The sequence below is a fragment of the Eleutherodactylus coqui genome, chromosome 8, assembly GCF_035609145.1.
Source record: "Eleutherodactylus coqui strain aEleCoq1 chromosome 8, aEleCoq1.hap1, whole genome shotgun sequence".
NCBI classification, from domain to species: domain Eukaryota; kingdom Metazoa; phylum Chordata; class Amphibia; order Anura; family Eleutherodactylidae; genus Eleutherodactylus; species Eleutherodactylus coqui.
This window is the reverse complement of record NC_089844.1, coordinates 206,210,593-206,230,446: the sequence shown is the minus strand read 5'-3', so window position 1 is coordinate 206,230,446 and position 19,854 is coordinate 206,210,593. Positions and strand designations below refer to the sequence as shown.

Genomic DNA, 19,854 nt, shown 5'->3' with positions numbered 1-19,854 from the left:
CTAACTTTTTTTTCACTTTTCTGTGATCACAGGCCTGAGGACATCTCCTGCCTCCAGGTGGCTGACCTAATTCCGCCTGGCGTGCATGGGCAGAAGGCCAGCATCAGGTTCTGGAGGCCCGGGGTGAGTAATCTTAGCTGCCCCATGGATCCGATCCATGAGGGCAGCTGAATCTTTAACTTTGTTTTAGACTTTTTTGCACTTTAATGCGATGGGCGTTATCCAATGGATCGTGCCGATCACATTGCCGGAGGGAGGAGGGCGCCCCATGACAGCTTCATGTTGTTAGCTACCGCCAGCATGGAGCTGTCACATCCACAGCCCACGTGGCTTTAATCCCCACAGGAAGCATGTTTTCACATCCTCAGGGATTAAAGCCCACTTAGGCAGGACGTAATAACACTATGGGCTGGTCACTAAGGGGTTAAACAAGAGCATTTCCTGTATATATGGCCTTTACACACAGCGGCTGTGCAGGCCCTGTCTCTGGCGCTTTAGCAAGGGTTAACCCTATTGATTTAATTCAGCAAATATGCAACTTCAAAGGGAGTCGTTCATCTCCAGTCGGCCGTCTACGCTGCAGGTCGGAGGTCAGACCCAGAGGAGCCGAGCGGAAACAACTGGTACTTTATCTATATATGGTCCAGTGGGCGGAGCCATCAGTGATTGACAGCTATCTGTATATGACAGTACATACAGGAAAGGCTGACAACCACTGATAGCTCCGCCCACTTGACTGTGCAGCTCCTCCTGCAGTTTGGACAGCGTGCATCGTGGCATTCAGGGTGTGAGGCCTGATCTCAGGATATTACTGACACTGCGGCCAGCCAAGCAGGAGGCGGGGCAGTTGGAGCACAGTTGACCGGCTCCTGAGGGCCAATGACAGGCGAGTACGCTTTCTATTTATTTTAACTCATGCCCAGCCATTTAACATCTCCCGCACTGCGTGCGAATCATGGCGGTCTGGCAGTCTCTTCTGGCTGGAGTTGTTAGCATAAACCCCGCCCACCATGGCTGCGCTATTCACATATATACCGAGTGCTTTGATCTCTCGTGCATTTGCCGGAGGTTTGACAACTTGCTGTGTGCAGATTTGTAGGTCCCCTCTGCATATGAGCTGGTCTACAAAGTTATGGCACATACTTGAGAGATCAACTCACTCCAGTGGAGGATGGAAACCCTGCAGACCAGGTAGGTGGGATTTATGCTAACGACTCCAACCAAAGAGATGGTCTGGGCCCACCCACGGGAGATTTTAAGCCATTTTCGGCAGTTATGAATGCTCTGCCCAACCACTAGGGAAGTGGTTGGAGGGGTCTGGTACTGCCGCCTCCCCCTGACTCTGGAGTAGAAGATGCAGGAACTTTTTTGCTAGTTAATAAGTGTGTCTTATGGTCCACAGAATCTAGTGATCGGCTGCTCCATGTTACAACAGTCGACTGATGGTGTTCAAACCAATGGAGTATGACTCCCTGAAATATCCTGGGTGCTCCGCTGCGTGTTGCAGGGCTAACACAAGCTTGTTATTGTTGGCGAGACTGAATAGATAAATGTACTTACTGCAGCTACGAGACTGCTCTCAGTGATAAATGTCACACACAGCAGAGGTAGAGTATCAGTCATCAGAGCCGAGACCCTGAAAGACAAGCAAAAACGGCAAAGCAGATGAAGAACTGCGGAAATGATTCAAAAATTAGCCAGCATCTAGGTCAGTTAGGTCCTATAGGTCAGTTAGGTTATATGGGTCATTTGGGTTGTATGGGTCAGTTAGGTTTTATAGGTCAGTTAGGTTATATGGGTCATTTGGGTTGTATGGGCCAGTTAGGTCAGTTAGGTTGTATGGGTCAGTTAGGTTGTATGGGTCAGTTAGCTTGTATGGGTCAGTTAGGTTATATAGGTCAGTTAGGTTATATGGGTCATTTGGGTTGTATGGGTCAGTTAGGTCATTTAGGTTATATAGGTCATTTAGGTTATATGGGTCAGTTAGGTTGTATGGGTCAGTTAGGTCATTTAGGTTATATAGGTCATTTAGGTTGTATGGGCCAGTTAGGTTGTATGGGCCAGTTAGGTTGTATGGGCCAGTTAGGTTATTTAGGTCAGTTAGATCCTTTAGGTCCTATAGGTCAGTTAGGTCGTATGGGTCAGTTAGGTTATATAGGTCAGTTAGGTTATATGGGTCATTTGGGTTGTATGGGTCAGTTAGGTCATTTTGGTTATATGGGTCAGTTAGGTTATTTAGGTTATATGGGTCAGTTGGGTTATTTAGGTCAGTTAGATCCTTTAGGTTGTATGGGTCAGTTAGGTTATATAGGTTATTTAGGTTATATGGGTCAGTTAGGTTATTTAGGTCAGTTAGATCCTTTAGGTTGTATGGGTCAGTTAGGTTGTATGGGTCAGTTAGGTCATTTAGGTTATATAGGTCAGTTAGGTTATATAGGTCATTTGGGTTGTATGGGTCAGTTAGGTCATTTAGGTTGTATGGGTCAGTTAGGTTATATAGGTCATTTGGGTTGTATGGGTCAGTTAGGTCATTTAGGTTGTATGGGTCAGTTAGGTTATATAGGTCAGTTAGGTTATATAGGTCAGTTAGGTTATATAGGTCATTTAGGTTGTATGGGTCAGTTAGGTTTTATAGGTCAGTTAGGTTATATGGGTCAGTTAGGTTGTATGGGTCAGTTAGGTTGTATGGGTCAGTTAGGTCATTTAGGTTATATAGGTCAGTTAGGTTATATAGGTCAGTTAGATCCTTTAGGTCCTATAGGTCATTTAGGTTGTATGGGTCAGTTAGGTTGTATGGGTCAGTTAGGTTGTATGGGTCATTTGGGTTGTATGGGTCAGTTAGGTCATTTAGGTTATATAGGTCATTTAGGTTGTATGGGTCAGTTAGGTTATTTAGGTTATATGGGTTAGTTAGGTTATGTAGGTCAGTTAGATCCTTTAGGTTGTATGGGTCAGTTAGGTTGTATGGGTCAGTTAGGTCATTTAGGTTATATAGGTCAGTTAGGTTATATAGGTCATTTGGGTTGTATGGGTCAGTTAGGTCATTTAGGTTGTATGGGTCAGTTAGGTTGTATGGGTCAGTTAGGTTGTATGGGTCAGTTAGGTTATATGGGTCAGTTAGGTTATTTAGGTCAGTTAGATCCTTTAGGTTGTATGGGTCAGTTAGGTTGTATGGGTCAGTTAGGTCATTTAGGTTATATAGGTCAGTTAGGTTATATAGGTCATTTGGGTTGTATGGGTCAGTTAGGTTTTATAGGTCAGTTAGGTTGTATGGGTCAGTTAGGTCATTTAGGTTGTATGGGTCAGTTAGGTCATTTAGGTTATATAGGTCAGTTAGGTTATATAGGTCAGTTAGATCCTTTAGGTCCTATAGGTCAGTTAGGTTGTATGGGTCAGTTAGGTTGTATGGGTCATTTGGGTTGTATGGGTCAGTTAGGTCATTTAGGTTATATAGGTTATTTAGGTTATATGGGTCAGTTAGGTTATTTAGGTCAGTTAGATCCTTTAGGTTGTATGGGTCAGTTAGGTTGTATGGGTCAGTTAGGTTATATGGGTCATTTGGGTTGTATGGGTCAGTTAGGTCATTTAGGTTATATAGGTTATTTAGGTTATATGGGTCAGTTAGGTTATTTAGGTCAGTTAGATCCTTTAGGTTGTATGGGTCAGTTAGGTTGTATGGGTCAGTTAGGTCATTTAGGTTATATAGGTCAGTTAGGTTATATAGGTCATTTGGGTTGTATGGGTCAGTTAGGTCATTTAGGTTGTATGGGTCAGTTAGGTTTTATAGGTCAGTTAGGTTATATGGGTCAGTTAGGTTGTATGGGTCAGTTAGGTCATTTAGGTTGTATGGGTTAGTTAGGTCATTTAGGTTGTATGAGTCAGTTAGGTCATTTAGGTTATATAGGTCATTTAGGTTGTATGGGTCAGTTAGGTTATTTAGGTTATATGGGTCAGTTAGGTTATTTAGGTCAGTTAGATCCTTTAGGTTGTATGGGTCAGTTAGGTTGTATGGGTCAGTTAGATCATTTAGGTTATATAGGTCATTTGGGTTGGTTGTATGGGTCAGTTAGGTTGTATGGGTCAGTTAGGTCATTTAGGTTGTATGGGTCAGTTAGGTTATTTAGGTTATATGGGTCAGTTAGGTTATTTAGGTCAGTTAGATCCTTTAGGTTGTATGGGTCAGTTAGGTTGTATGGGTCAGTTAGATCATTTAGGTTATATAGGTCAGTTAGGTTATATAGGTCATTTGGGTTGTATGGGTCAGTTAGGTTTTATAGGTCAGTTAGGTTGTATGGGTCAGTTAGGTCATTTAGGTTGTATGGGTCAGTTAGGTCATTTAGGTTGTATGGGTCAGTTAGGTCATTTAGGTTGTATGGGTCAGTTAGGTCATTTAGGTTATATAGGTCAGTTAGGTCATTTAGGTTATATAGGTCAGTTAGGTTATATAGGTCAGTTAGGTTATATAGGTCAGTTAGATCCTTTAGGTCCTATAGGTCAGTTAGGTTGTATGGGTCAGTTAGGTTGTATGGGTCAGTTAGGTTGTATGGGTCATTTGGGTTGTATGGGTCAGTTAGGTCATTTAGGTTATATAGGTTATTTAGGTTATATGGGTCAGTTAGGTTATTTAGGTCAGTTAGATCCTTTAGGTTGTATGGGTCAGTTAGGTCATTTAGGTTATATAGGTCAGTTAGGTTATATAGGTCATTTGGGTTGTATGGGTCAGTTAGGTCATTTTGGTTGTATGGGTCAGTTAGGTTTTATAGGTCAGTTAGGTTGTATGGGTCAGTTAGGTTGTATGGGTCAGTTAGGTCATTTAGGTTGTATGGGTCAGTTAGGTCATTTAGGTTGTATGGGTCAGTTAGGTCATTTAGGTTGTATGGGTCAGTTAGGTCATTTAGGTTGTATGGGTCAGTTAGGTCATTTAGGTTGTATGGGTCAGTGGTTATATAGGTCATTTGGGTTGTATGGGTCAGTTAGGTCATTTGGGTTGTATGGGTCAGTTAGGTCATTTAGGTTGTATGGGTCAGTTAGGTTTTATAGGTTGTATGGGTCAGTTAGGTCATTTAGGTTGTATGGGTCAGTTAGGTTGTATGGGTCAGTTAGATCATTTAGGTTATATAGGTCAGTTAGGTTATATAGGTCATTTGGGTTGTATGGGTCAGTTAGGTTTTATAGGTCAGTTAGGTTGTATGGGTCAGTTAGGTCATTTAGGTTGTATGGGTCAGTTAGGTCATTTAGGTTGTATGGGTCAGTTAGGTCATTTAGGTTATATAGGTCAGTTAGGTTATATAGGTCAGTTAGGTTATATAGGTCAGTTAGATCCTTTAGGTCCTATAGGTCAGTTAGGTTGTATGGGTCAGTTAGGTTGTATGGGTCAGTTAGGTTGTATGGGTCAGTTAGGTTGTATGGGTCATTTGGGTTGTATGGGTCAGTTAGGTCATTTAGGTTATATAGGTTATTTAGGTTATATGGGTCAGTTAGGTTATTTAGGTCAGTTAGATCCTTTAGGTTGTATGGGTCAGTTAGGTTGTATGGGTCAGTTAGGTCATTTAGGTTATATAGGTCAGTTAGGTTATATAGGTCATTTGGGTTGTATGGGTCAGTTAGGTCATTTTGGTTGTATGGGTCAGTTAGGTTTTATAGGTCAGTTAGGTTATATGGGTCAGTTAGGTTGTATGGGTCAGTTAGGTCATTTAGGTTGTATGGGTCAGTTAGGTCATTTAGGTTGTATGGGTCAGTTAGGTCATTTAGGTTGTATGGGTCAGTTAGGTCATTTAGGTTGTATGGGTCAGTTAGGTCATTTAGGTTGTATGGGTCAGTGGTTATATAGGTCATTTGGGTTGTATGGGTCAGTTAGGTCATTTGGGTTGTATGGGTCAGTTAGGTCAGTTAGGTTGTATGGGTCAGTTAGGTCATATAGGTTGTATGGGTCAGTTAGGTTTTATAGGTTGTATGGGTCAGTTAGGTTTTATAGGTTGTATGGGTCAGTTAGGTTTTATAGGTCAGTTAGGTTATATAGGTCATTTGGGTTGTATGGGTCAGTTAGGTCATTTAGGTTGTATGGGTCAGTTAGGTTGTATGGGTCAGTTAGGTCATTTAGGTTGTATGGGTCAGTTAGGTTTTATAGGTTGTATGGGTCAGTTAGGTTTTATAGGTCAGTTAGGTTATATAGGTCATTTGGGTTGTATGGGTCAGTTAGGTCAGTTAGGTTGTATGGGTCAGTTAGGTCATTTAGGTTGTATGGGTCAGTTAGGTCATTTAGGTTGTATGGGTCAGTTAGGTCATTTAGGTTGTATGGGTCAGTTAGGTCATTTAGGTTGTATGGGTCAGTTAGGTTTTATAGGTCAGTTAGGTTATATAGTTCATTTGGGTTGTATGGGTCAGTTAGGTCATTTGGGTTGTATGGGGGTCATTCCGTGTCAGTTCAACCAACGCTCCCGGTCGACCATCTCAGATTTCAATGAAACTTTGCACAAAGATAGACCCTGACGCTAAACTAAGATAGCCAGAATATTAGGCTTCAAAGTGCTTTGGTTCACGAGCTACAGGTCTTAATCTAGGGGGTTGTCATGTGATTACAGCCTACAGGTCTTAATCTAGGGGGTTGTCATGTGATTACAGCCTACAGGTCTTAATCTAGGGGGTTGTCATGTGATTACAGCCTACAGGTCTTAATCTAGGGGGTTGTCATGTGATTACAGCCTACAGGTCTTAATCTAGGGGGTTGTCATGTGACTACAGCGCGCAACCTGAAAAAAGTGGCGATTTCAATCCATTGCCAAGCCAGTTCCAATGACTCTAGAGCAATGAAACTTCACACACTAGGAGAACGTTTGGTGCTGAATCCAGCTAAGCTACTCAGACTGCCCCTCTTATCATCATTCTGCCCCTCTTATCATCATTCTGCCCCTCCTATCATCATTCTGCCCCTCCTATCATCATTCTGCCCCTCGTATCATCATTCTGCCCCTCGTATCATCATTCTGCCCCTCGTATCATCATTCTGCCCCTCGTATCATCATTCTGCCCCTCTTATCATCATTCTGCCCCTCTTATCATCATTCTGCCCCTCTTATCATCATTCTGCCCCTCGTATCATCATTCTGCCCCTCGTATCATCATTCTGCCCCTCGTATCATCATTCTGCCCCTCTTATCATCATTCTGCCCCTCGTATCATCATTCTGCCCCTCTTATCATCATTCTGCCCCTCTTATCATCATTCTGCCCCTCTTATCATCATTCTGCCCCTCTTATCATCATTCTGCCCCTCTTATCATCATTCTGCCCCTCTTATCATCATTCTGCCCCTCTTATCATCATTCTGCCACCACTGCATGTCAAAGGAGCTGAAAAATTCCATCACGCAAAATAACTCCTATTTTAAGCAGTAATAAGTCCTAATCAATGCGATCCGACTCGGCTCTGAATGTATCAATGTGTACTCCATAGAAATGCTTCTCATTATTCCCATTATGGACCCAAAAGGATGCAGAGCTCTTAAGATACAAGGAGTCAAAAATGGCAAAAAACACTTTTAGGCAAAGTTTTACCTTTTTCAAAGGCGAAAATCGGAATGTACTCCAATGGATTGAAATCGCCCCTTTTTTCAGGTTGCGCGCTGTAATCACATGACAACCCCCTAGATTAAGACCTGTAGGCTGTAATCACATGACAACCCCCTAGATTAAGACCTGTAGGCTGTAATCACATGACAACCCCCTAGATTAAGACCTGTAGGCTGTAATCACATGACAACCCCCTAGATTAAGACCTGTAGGCTGTAATCACATGACAACCCCCTAGATTAAGACCTGTAGGCTGTAATCACATGACAACCCCCTAGATTAAGACCTGTAGGCTGTAATCACATGACAACCCCCTAGATTAAGACCTGTAGGCTGTAATCGCATGACAACCCCCTAGATTAAGACCTGTAGGCTGTAATCACATGACAACCCCCTAGATTAAGACCTGTAGGCTGTAATCACATGACAACCCCCTAGATTAAGACCTGTAGGCTGTAATCCCATGACAACCCCCTAGATTAAGACCTGTAGGCTGTAATCCCATGACAACCCCCTAGATTAAGACCTGTAGGCTGTAATCCCATGACAACCCCCTAGATTAAGACCTGTAGGCTGTAATCCCATGACAACCCCCTAGATTAAGATCTGTAGGCTGTAATCACATGACAACCCCCTAGATTAAGACCTGTAGGCTGTAATCACATGACAACCCCCTAGATTAAGACCTGTAGCTCGTGAACCAAAGCACTTTGAAGCCTAATATTCTGGCTATCTTAGTTTAGGGTCAGGGTCTATCTTTGTGCAAAGTTTCATTGAAATCTGAGATGGCCGACCGGGAGCGTTGGTTGAACTGACACGGAATGACCCATGGGTCAGTTAGGTCCTTTAGGTTATTTAGGTCAGTTAGGTCCTTTAGGTTATTTAGGTCAGTTAGGTCCTTTAGGTTATTTAGGTCAGTTAGGTCCTTTAGGTTATTTAGGTCAGTTAGGTCATTTAGGTTATATGGGTCAGTTAGGTCATTTAGGTCAGTTAGGTCCTTTAGGTTATTTAGGTCAGGTCTGCTTAACACTCAGTATAATCTGCATTCTGCTTCCGGACAGTCCGGTGTGACGTCTGTTTGTGAGAACGTGGTATTCTTACCTCATCTTCTTTGCGGCATCGACAACACAAATGGTGCTGTCATGGCTCACCCAGGCCATACGGTCCCCGCTGTGGGAGAAGCTCACACTGTGGACCCAACCGCAGTTGCTGCTGGACTCAAACATCAGTTCTCCAAAAGGCATCTTGGAGCCCCACGGGGTCGGCGCTGGACGCTCCTCTACCTCCTTAATGTATGATGAGAAGATCCTGCCAAGGAGACTCAGAAGTGTCAGACATCCGAACAGAAACTCAGATGCTTCTCTCCAATTAACATGAATGTTTGCAGGCATCTCATGAAGGTTGTTACCTCCGAACACTCTAAGCCAAGAGCCAGGCTATTTAACTGCAATATTAGAGGAGTTTTCCAGGACTAAACTTTATCCTCGCCAATCAGCTGATTAACCTCTTAAGGCCTTTTAATAACAGCCAGGCGCTCCGAGCGGAGGACAGCTGGACGCAGAAGACAAACGGCCCCGCTTGTTTTATGCATCCTCCACTTGGAGTGCTCAGCTGTATAACAGCCGGGCGCTCCGAGCGGGGGACAGCTGGACGCAGAAGACAAACGGCCCCGCTTGTTTTATGCATCCTCCGCTTGGAGTGCTCAGCTGTATAACAGCCGGGCGCTCCGAGCGGGGGACAGCTGGACGCAGAAGACAAACGGCCCCGCTTGTTTTATGCATCCTCCGCTTGGAGTGCTCAGCTGTATAACAGCCGGGCGCTCCGAGCGGGGGACAGCTGGACGCAGAAGACAAACGGCCCCGCTTGTTTTATGCATCCTCCGCTTGGAGTGCTCAGCTGTATAACAGCCGGGCGCTCCGAGCGGGGGACAGCTGGACGCAGAAGATAAGCGGCCCCGCTTGTTTTCTGCATCCTCCGCTCAGAGCGCACGGTGATCGCTGTACGTTTGAGCGATTACCTTGCGCTGTAAAAAAGCACACAACGATTATCGCTCAAATGATTTTTTGAGCGCCAATGGCTGTGTCTGCCTGGCTTAGTGGGCGGCCTCTATTAGTCCACGGCCCTGACCACGTTTGGGGGATTTTCACCTCCACTTTTCAGCAGCCACCCCTCTGTTATTCTTCCACTGACCGTATGAGGGCTCTAGTCTCTATTGGATTCGGTCACTTCGGGTCCATTTAATGTAGAACTATTAGTAACTTTTTAGGGCCGGGAGAAAAAAATGAATTCCATAATTCTGCCTTTTTCACGGCGTCGGTCACGCAGCATAAATGACACCATATTTCACCAAAACGATGATTCTCTCAGATTTGTCCGCTTTTACATAATAAAACCCCTTAAAAATAACAATTCTATATCTAAATATGTTTTGGGGATTTTTCTGCACTGCCCTTGTGTTCCCCGTGGGCGGAGCTTGTTTTCTGTATGAGGAGCTGCAGCCTTTATTGATTTGGGGTAGATACAGCTTTTTTGATGACTTTTATTGCACTTTTTAGGGGAAGAAAATTAGCACAAAGAAGTATTGGGTCGTTTTTCACTTTTTTATAGCATTTGCCACGTGGGCTAAAATGTGTGTTCAGTTTATTGTTAAGTCGTTATGGATGCGACAATTCAAAATGTGTTTTTTTTATTTTATGACATTTTTTAAACAAGGGAAGGAAATTTCACAAAGAACGGGTTTTTTTGTTTATTATTTTTTTACTATTTCTATTTCTTTTTTTGGTCCCTCTAGGGGACTTGAACCAATCTGCTGTGATAACACACTGCATTATTTCTTATCATAGCAATCACAGGCCATCACAGACCCAGACGCTATTAACTGGCGTCCGGTTGTCATGCCAAGCCATTGGTTCTCCACAATTAAACTGTAGACTACTGATGACATCACAATACAAGTCCCCCCCCCCCCCCCCCCCCTCTGGTAACCTTTTACATGTTCTAATCAACATTGATCACAGAATGTAAGGGGTTAACAGCAGGGATCTGTGTTCTCATTGATTCCCACTGTTGCAGCGGGAGGCCAGTAGGACCTGCATGTATGCCCATTCTTGGGAATCCTTTCTCACCCGGGGTGTAAATATATGCTTTGAGTTGGGAAGGGTTTAAATTGACAGTGGCATTTGGGTGAGCACCACTTCAGTCCATACCAGGCACAGTGCTGTACATTGTATAGTGGCTGTTCCTGGTATTGCAGCTCAGTCCTATTCACCTGAATGAGACACATTGAGCTCTGTTATTAGCTGCCGCCCCTGTGATGTCCCATAAGTCAGGTGGGACTTCAACTGTCAACAGAGACTCGAGTGGGGGGCCGAGAACCGTCATGGGACAGAGTGGGAGTAGGAAGGGGTTGTCTAGAGTTCTTACAACTCAGACAATCTATTTAAGAACTATTATCAGCGTTGGGAAGAACAAGCGGTCCTGGAAGTGCTGCTGTGGCCCCTACTGATCTCACATCATCCAGTCTCTCTGGGATCACATGAACAGACAGAAGGATTGGAGCGAGCCGACATCCACAGATCTGAGCTTAGTCCTCCAACATGTCTGGAACCTCCCTGCTGAAAACTGTGTGCAAGTGTACTGAGAACTGATGAAGGTGACGGGCGTCACACCCTGATGAAGGTGACGGGCGTCACACCGGATACTGATGGGTCACATTTCTCTTTTCTTTAGTCACTCTGCATTTTGTTAATTGACAAAAATAAACTATTAACCCTTCTATCTCTGGAAGCATTCGCACTCTGCAGCATTTTTCCACCCCTGCCTAACACTTTTGCACGTCCTGTGATATAACTCCTTCCTGCCCGTTTACGGAGTACAGACATTGGCGCACAAGCCTGAGTATTGGCTAATGACTGTTACCTGCTCTTGAAGTCGCTGGAGCCTGCCGCCAGAAGGACGTTGTTGGGATGCCAGTCCAAGCTCAGGACGGTGGAGCGGATGGGCTTCTTGATGTGTTTGCAGACCCACCTTGGATAAAACCCAGAGCGTTACATGATCATTAGTACTGAGGGTGACTTCTGGCATCAGCATCTGTGGGGGCCCAGACTGTAGGGCCACTCGGCACTTGAATCACCTCCCGTGGTGATGGCCTTGTGTCACGGAGGAGCCAGGAGGTGGTTTGTGTAGAGTCATTGTGGGGTCACATGTCTGGTGCTGTGTCCATCTAACTTGTATGTGAGACTCCCTATCCTGATGTGTCATGGATGCCAGAGGAGGGGAGGTTATATATACCAGCGCGGGGATGGAGAGGAGGAGAAGTGGTCAAGAAGTCAGGATGAGGAGGAGAAAGAAAGGCAGAGCTGTAACCAAGTGTGGAGCCGGGTCTAAGCCAGAATGGTGGACAGGAAGGAAAGCCCGCTAACCGGAGAGTCTGTTTCTGTCCCTCTGGAAGGAGCATGCCCGCTGCAGGTAAGTCCTCACGAGTCTCGGGAGTAGTGGTCAAGTGGCCAGTGTCAACAGTGAGTAGAGCTCCCGCTGAGGAGCAGCAGGGTAGGGGCCACAGGAGTGCCGGCTTACATGCCCCCATTCCTCCACAAATAACGTTACCTCAGCGTCACTTACATACAGAACGTCTGAGGGAAGTCTGCCTGAGGGCGGACACCCACTGGCGTTTTTTTCTCCACTGCGCTGCGAGAGTAAGTGAAAAATCTTGCAGCGCAGTGCGAGAAAAACGCTGGTAAATCGCTGAAACATCGCCAGTCTTTTCAATGGGGCCAGCGGCAGCAGCGCTAGTCCCATCGAAAAGATATGGAGAATGCCGCGGACTTCTGCCACAGCTGTGGCAGAAGTGCAGAATGATATCCCATTGCTTTCAATGGAATCAGCGCTGCTGCCGATCCCATTGAAAGCACTGCTTTCTGGCAAGCCCTGCAGTATGGTTATCGGGGAAGGGCTTTAAATATAAGCCCTTCCCTAAAAATCATCAATAAGTGGTAAAAAAGTTTTTTTTAAATTACTCACCTCTCCATCGCTCAGACGCGTCCTCCGGCTGGCTCCCCGACACTGCTGTCCAGCACTTTCAGCAGGCGGGGATAATCCCCTCCTCCAGAAAGGGCTGTGCTGATTGGCTGAGGGCTCAGCCAATAGCAGCTAGTGCTTAGCTATTAGCTGAGTGCTCAGCCAATGACAGATAGTGTTTAGCTATTCATTCATGAGCCAGCCGGAGGACGCGTCTGAGTGGCGGAGAGGTTGAGTAATTTTTTTGAAAAACTTTTTACCACTTATTGATGATTTTCAGGGAAGGGCTTATATTTCAAGTCCTTCCCTGATCATCATACTGCGGGGCTTGAAAGCAATGGGATATCATTCTGCACTTCTGCCACAGCTGTCACAGCCGTGGCAGAAGTCCGCGGCATTCTCCATATCTTTTCAATGGGACTAGCGCTGCTGCCGCTGGCCCCATTGAAACGACTGGCGATGTTCCAGTGATTTACCAGCGTTTTTCTCGCACTGCGCTGCGAGATTTTTCACTTACTCTCGCAGCGCAGTGGAGAAAAAAAACGCCAGTGGGTGTCCACCCTAATTCTGAGGTCTATCGACTAACCAACGTTTAACCTTGTTGTCATAGCAACTGGATTGTGAGCAGTCATCATAGCACTGGGTGCCACCAGGTCCACGAACGGACACGTCATTAAATCATTACAGCAAACACTTACTTTTACAATCTGGCGCCGGTTATGTAAATCGACCCCCCGAGTCTCGGAAGCTGACATGTGCAGTACTAAACTGCAGTACTTCTGTGCGCAAATCAGAGAGCCACACAGCACAAGAGGGGAGGTGCCAAAGCAGAGACAGCCCACCTCCAGGGGGCAATATACATAAACAGCGCCAAACTGTAAACGTTCTTGCTGCAACGACTGATCTCACAGACATTCTCAGTTCGTGGCCCCCGTGGCCCCCAGCGCTCAGAACCCATATATGTGGGGGCAGAATGCCTTGAATATCACACAGCATTTAGTGTTACCTTCATGTGCGGCATCCCTCTGCAGGAAGCCCTGCGTACCGTATAAGCGTGGGGCTCCCTTAGAACCTACAGCACATGGGAGGTGCGGCAGCCGCTACGGCCCCGCATGGGTTTCCCCACATTCTGCAGAAACCAGCTCAGAGCTTAAGCAGGGGCGGGGCGGCGGACCCCCACTGACGGGGGAGGCTCAGTAATATATGCCCCGCCCCCATGATACGACAATACACATATAGTGACTATAGAGCTCAAATAGAATCACCAGTCATTCTCTTGCTCGAAGTAACAGATGGAGATGAGCCGAGAGCCGCTGCCCACCGCAAACTTGTTTTCTTTTGGGGACCACTTCACACATCGCGCAGCGCGGTTTATCCGCAGTATGACCAGCGTTGGCTTCCATGCGTTGTTTCGCAGAGTCCACACATAGGCGTTCCTGTCCGTGCCGCAGGTCACAATACGGTTACTCTCAGGAGCCCAATCAATACCTGCAGTAAGGGAAGAGCGTCCCGTTAGACGTCCGGACCGCTGACTGTGACCGTGACCAGCACTATGTAAGCTGGCAGCCAATCACTGGGCCGCCTCAGCGCTCTTAGAGGGGTCTTCCAGGCAGCACCGGCTGTCAGTGCTGGGATACAGCGGGGTCGGAGTGGAAGCCGCTGCTCCGACCTGTGTAGTGGCCGGTGCTTGTAACTGCAGGCTGGGGTCCATTGGTTTCAATAAGAGCTGCGCCTACAATTACGAGCGCCGGCCACTACACAGGTGGGAGCAGCGGCTTCAACCCCGACCCCGGTGTATCCTGGGACCGACAGCCGGTGCTGCCTGGAAAACCCCTTTAATTGAGGAACACAACTTGTACTACCTTAACCCCTTCAGGCAATCCAACATTAATGAAGGTCAGGCGTGCGCAGGGTTAGCATGGCGCCCCCATACACGGCAGGTGCAGCTCCATCTCCAGCCATTAGCTGTTTATGTGGACAACGCTGACCGCGGCATTCAGATGGCTTGATGGAGCGAGGGGCTTAGTCTGCCCCGAACGAGATCGGGGGGCGCAGTCTGGTTGTGAAGGCTCTCAGAGCTGTCATAGACTTCAGGGCTTAAAGGGAACCTGTCACTATTTGTATGTCTACAGCAGTAAGACGACCGAGTACGGCCGGCGGCACACGAACGGCCCGGATTCTGCATGCCGGAGCCCGCCGCGGGATCTGACCCTGTGCCCAGCCGGCATCCGCGCGGACCTGACATTCTCTCTTCTCATCTGTATTGCGGATGGCCCGTGCGGCGCGGCGGACGAGCGCAGTGTCGATTTTTTTAATATTCATCTTTCTTGCCCTACTAACGCCATATATGTAAGCATGCGCCTGCAGGAGGAATGCAGCTGAGGCTCCACGTTACAGATATCATCACCGCCGCACGCTTAGCCGTGGACCATCGACTGTCGGTCTGCCTCAAGCGGTCTAAGCTCTCCCTACATCTTCATCTGAAGCGCCCGCTCTTTGCTGAATGACACCTGCAGCTGTCCGGAGACATCATGCATTCCACCAAATGTGCCTGCTAAATACTGAGGGATGGGGCCACACTGAGGCATAGGGCCACACTGAGGGATGGGGCCACACTGAGGGATAGGGTTACACTGAGGTACAGGGCCACACTGAGGGATGGGGCCACACTGAGGGATAGGGTTACACTGAGGCACAGGGCCACACTGAGGGATGGGGCCACACTGAGGGATAGGGTTACACTGAGGGATGGGGCCACACAGGGATGGGGCCACACTGAGGGATAGGGTCACACTGAGGGATGGGGTCACACTGAGGGATGGGGCCACACTGTGGGATAGGGTCACATTGAGGGATGGGGTCACACTGAGGGTGGGGGTCACACTGAGAGATGGGGTCACACTGAGGGATGGGGTCACACTGAGGCATGGGGTTACAGTAAGGGTTGGGGGTCACACTGAGGTATGGGGTTACACTGAGGTATGGGGCCACACTGAGGTATGGGGCCACACTGAGGTATGGGGCCACACTGAGGCATGGGGTTACAGTGAGGGTTGGGGTCACACTGAAGGTTGGGGCCACACTGAGGTATGGGGTCACACTGAGAGATGGGGTCACACTAAGGGACGGGGTCACACTGAGGGATGGGGCCACACTGAGAGATTGGGTCACACTGAGGGATGGGGTCACACTGAGGTCTGGGGCCACACTGAGGCATGGGGTTATAGTGAGGGTTGGGGTCACACTGAAGGATGGGGTCACACTGAGGTATGGGGTTACACTGAGGTATGGGGTCACACTGAAGGATGGGGTCACACTGAGGTATGGGTTTACACTGAGGTATGGGGTCACACTGAGAGATGGTGTCATACTAAGGGACTGGGTCACACTGAGGGATGGGGCCACACTGAGGGATAGGGCCACACTGAGGCATGGGGTTACAGTAAGGGTTGGGGGTCACACTGAGGTATGGGGTTACACTGAGGTATGGGGCCACACTGAGGTATGGGGCCACACTGAGGCATGGGGTTACTCTGAGGCATGGGGTTACAGTGAGGGTTGGGGTCACACTGAAGGATGGGGTCACACTGAGCTATGGAGTCACACTGAGAGATGGGGTCACACTGAGGGATGGGGTCACACTAAGGCATGGGATTACAGTGAGGGTTGGGGGTCACACTGAAGGATAGGGTCACACTGAGGTATGGGGTCACACAGAGAGATGGGGTCACACTGAGGGATGGGGTCACACTGAGGCATGGAGCGCATGCGCGTAATGTCATTCGGGAGTCACAGCACATGCTTTCGATCTCAGTGCGCCACATTTGGTGGAACGCATGATGTCTTCAGCAGCGCGGGAAGAACTGACAAAATCTGAAGATGGGGCTTCAGCCTTTAGGCACACATGCCTAGATGTATGGCATTAATAGGGCAAAGTCCCGGGCCGGACCTCCTTTAAGTGTTTCCTCTTCCTGTCCCTCGTACCTCAGAACAGCCGCTGCATGAAGGGCGCCTCTCTTACCTGTGACTTGTCCGTTGTGTTCTTTCAGCTCTTGCACTTTGGTCCATTTATCTCCATCCTTTTTGTAAATGTGAACATCATGGCTGTTCGGACAAAAGGCAATTTCTGGAAAACAAAGGCGCCGTGAGCAGAAGGTGCAATGATAGATGACCAAGCCCCCGAGGACCACGTAGGGACATCGGGCACGGGGATCTCTTATGTTCCAACTCAGCTATGTTAGTTGCCTTTTGGTTGTGTAAACTGGTCGGGGAGCCCCAATCTTCATGCTACCTGAGGCAACGTGTGAAATGGCGTCCTTGGACCCCGCAAAAAGCCCACCCTCATTGTGCTGGCAGCAGAAGCACCAATACACAGGAGAGCCAACATGTATTAGAACTATTGCCTGAAGTGTCAGAGTTATAGAGCCCCCAGTAGTGGCCCTAATAATAACAGTGACCCCATTAGTGGTCCCAGTAGTAATACTGACCCCAGTAGTGGCCCTAATAGTAATAGTGACCCCATTAGTGGTCCCAGTAGTAATATTGACCCTAGTAGTGGCCTTAATAGTAATAGTGACCCCAGTAGTAGTCCCAGTAGTAATATTGACCCCAGTAGTAGCCCTAATAGTGACATTGTTAGTGGCACCACTAGTAGCCCCAATAGTAATAGTGACCCCATTAGTGGCACCAGTAGTAATAGTGACCCTATGAGGGACTCAAGTTAATAGTGACCCTCATAGTGGTTGCAGCATTAAAAGTGACCCTATTAAGTAGTAATAGTGACTTCCATAGTGACCCCAGTAGTAATAGTGACCCCCTTAGTGTCCCAAATAGTAAAAGTGACACCCATAGTGGCCCCAGTAGTAATAGTGATGCCCATAGTGGCCCCAGTAATAATAGTGACCCAAGTAGTAATAGTGTCCCCCATAGTGGCCCCAGTAGTAATAGTGATGCACATAGTGGCCCCAGTAGTGATAGTGTCCCAAATAGTAATAGTGACCCCCATAGTGATCCAAGTAGTAATAGTGTCCCCCATAGTGGCCCCAGTAGTAATAGTGATGCCCATAGTGGCCACAGTAGTAATAGTGACCCAAGTAGTAATAGTGACCCTCATAGTGACCCAAGTAGTAATAGTGGCCCCAGTAGTAATAATGACGCCCCCATAGTGGCCACAGTAGTAATAGTGACCCAAGTAGTAATAGTGACCCCCATAGTTACCCAAGTAGTAATAGTGGCCCCAGTAGTAATAATGACCCCCATAGTGGCCCCAGTAGTAATAGTGATGCCCATAGTGGCCCCAATAGTAATAGTGACCTAAGTAGTAATAGTGACCCCCATAGTGACCCAAGTAGTAATAGTGATGCCCATAGTGGCCCCAGTAGTAATAGTGATGCCCATAGTGGCCCCAGTAGTAATAGTGATGCCCATAGTGGCCCCAGTAGTAATAGTGATGCCCATAGTGGCCCCAGTAGTAATAGTGATGCCCATAGTGGCCCCAGTAGTAATAGTGATGCCCATAGTGGCCCCAGTAGTAATAGTGATGCCCATAGTGGCCCCAATAGTAATAGTGACCCAAGTAGTAATAGTGACCTCCATAGTGACCCAAGTAGTAATAGTGACCCCCATAGTGGACCTCCAGCTGGGCAGCAACCTGATAAGCATTTAACTCACTCTGCACTGCATACCAGCCGGCTTCTGTCGGGGAGGGGGGTCAGCGGTCACGGATTAATTACAGCAGCGGCGGCTGAGTTAAATGCTTGTTGGCTTGCTATTTGGCTAACTCCTGTAACATGGCCGGTAATAAATAATTGCCAGTCCGGTGGCAACCTGCCACCCCTCTGATGTCCTGTAGACTGTGCCTGAAGTGGGAGTGGCTTAGGTCGCCGCATGTGATAATGCCAGATGCAAGCAGCAATATGACGGTGTCCATCAGATATAACACCTAAAGGCTGTGGAGGACTTAGAGCAGGACACTGCATTGGCAGTCACAGAGTTCAGCCTCGCACCTTCTAACCTGATTGGTGGCTTGCCAGGAAGCACCAGACCATTATCCAGGACTACCGAGGCTGCCAGAGACGATGCCATCATGGACAATCCCGACGTCGGTGAGGATGAGGCTTAAAGGAGTTGTGTGGGTCTGCGGCAACTTTCTAAAATATAATTCAGGCCTGTTAAAACAATAAAAGCCAATTTACTTGCCCGCTGCCCCAGCGATCCGGCGCTGCAGACCCGCCGTCCAACCGATCTTTGTTACAGAAAAAACACTATCTGATCGCTGCAGCCAATCAGAGGGTGGCGTTCTCCCGGCATCATGACTTGCAGCATCTCAGTGGTGATACCAGGGGAACAGCAACTGGCTGCTGAGGCCTCTGATTGGCTGCAAAGATCAGATGATTTACATTCCACAATAAAGGCCAGCACAAAGGCGGGACTACAGTGCTGGATCGGTGGGGCAGAGGACAAGTAAGTACAGCTGTTTTTATTGTTTTAACATGCCTGGATCTATTTTTTAAAAATTTCACTTTTAAAAATGTTTGCCTCACTTTTGTCTTACACCCAGACTACAGACACTCATTATTGTACCGCTCTCCACCATGCTTCACTGCTGCCTGCAGACACTCATTATTGTACCGCTCTCCCCCATGCTTCACTGCTGCCTGCAGACACTCATTATTGTACCGCTCTCCACGATGCTTCACTGCTGCCTGCAGACACTCATTATTGTACCGCTCTCCCCCATGCTTCACTGCTGCCTGCAGACACTCATTATTGTACCGCTCTCCACGATGCTTCACTGCTGCCTGCAGACACTCATTATTGTACCTCTTTTCACTGTGCTTTACTGCTACCTACAGACACTCCTTATTGTACCGCTCTCCACCATGCTTCATTGCTATTTGCAGACACGCATTATTGTACTGCTCTCCACCATGCTTCACTGCTGCCTGCAGACACTCACTATTGTACCTCTCTCCACCATGCTTCACTGCTGCCTGCAGACACTCATTATTGTACTGCTCTTTACTGTGCTTTACTGCTGCCTGCAGACACTCATTATTGTACTGCTATCCACCATGCTTCATTGCTATCTGCAGACACTCATTATTGTACCGCTCTCCACCATGCTTCATTGCTATTTGCAGACACTCATTATTGTACTGCTCTCCACCATGGTTCATTGCTGGCTGCAGACACTCATTATTGTACCGCTCTCCACCATGCTTCATTGCTGCCTGCAGACACTCATTATTGTACCGCTCTCCACCATGCTT

At 47.4% G+C, this 19,854-nt stretch overlaps 1 protein-coding gene across 1 annotated transcript in view; it reads right to left on the bottom strand.

Annotated features, from left to right (window-relative positions):
• LOC136577361 (actin-related protein 2/3 complex subunit 1B-B) overlaps positions 1-19,854 on the bottom strand; it is a 54,682-nt gene that overhangs the window by 5,728 nt on the left and 29,100 nt on the right. The window contains exons 3-7 of the mRNA XM_066577255.1: positions 16,605-16,709; positions 13,849-14,071; positions 11,486-11,593; positions 8,669-8,875; positions 1,561-1,636 (exon numbers count right to left, since the gene is read on the bottom strand). Coding sequence (XP_066433352.1) covers positions 1,561-1,636; positions 8,669-8,875; positions 11,486-11,593; positions 13,849-14,071; positions 16,605-16,709 — 719 coding nt within the window. The remainder of the gene's footprint in view (positions 1-1,560; positions 1,637-8,668; positions 8,876-11,485; positions 11,594-13,848; positions 14,072-16,604; positions 16,710-19,854) is intronic.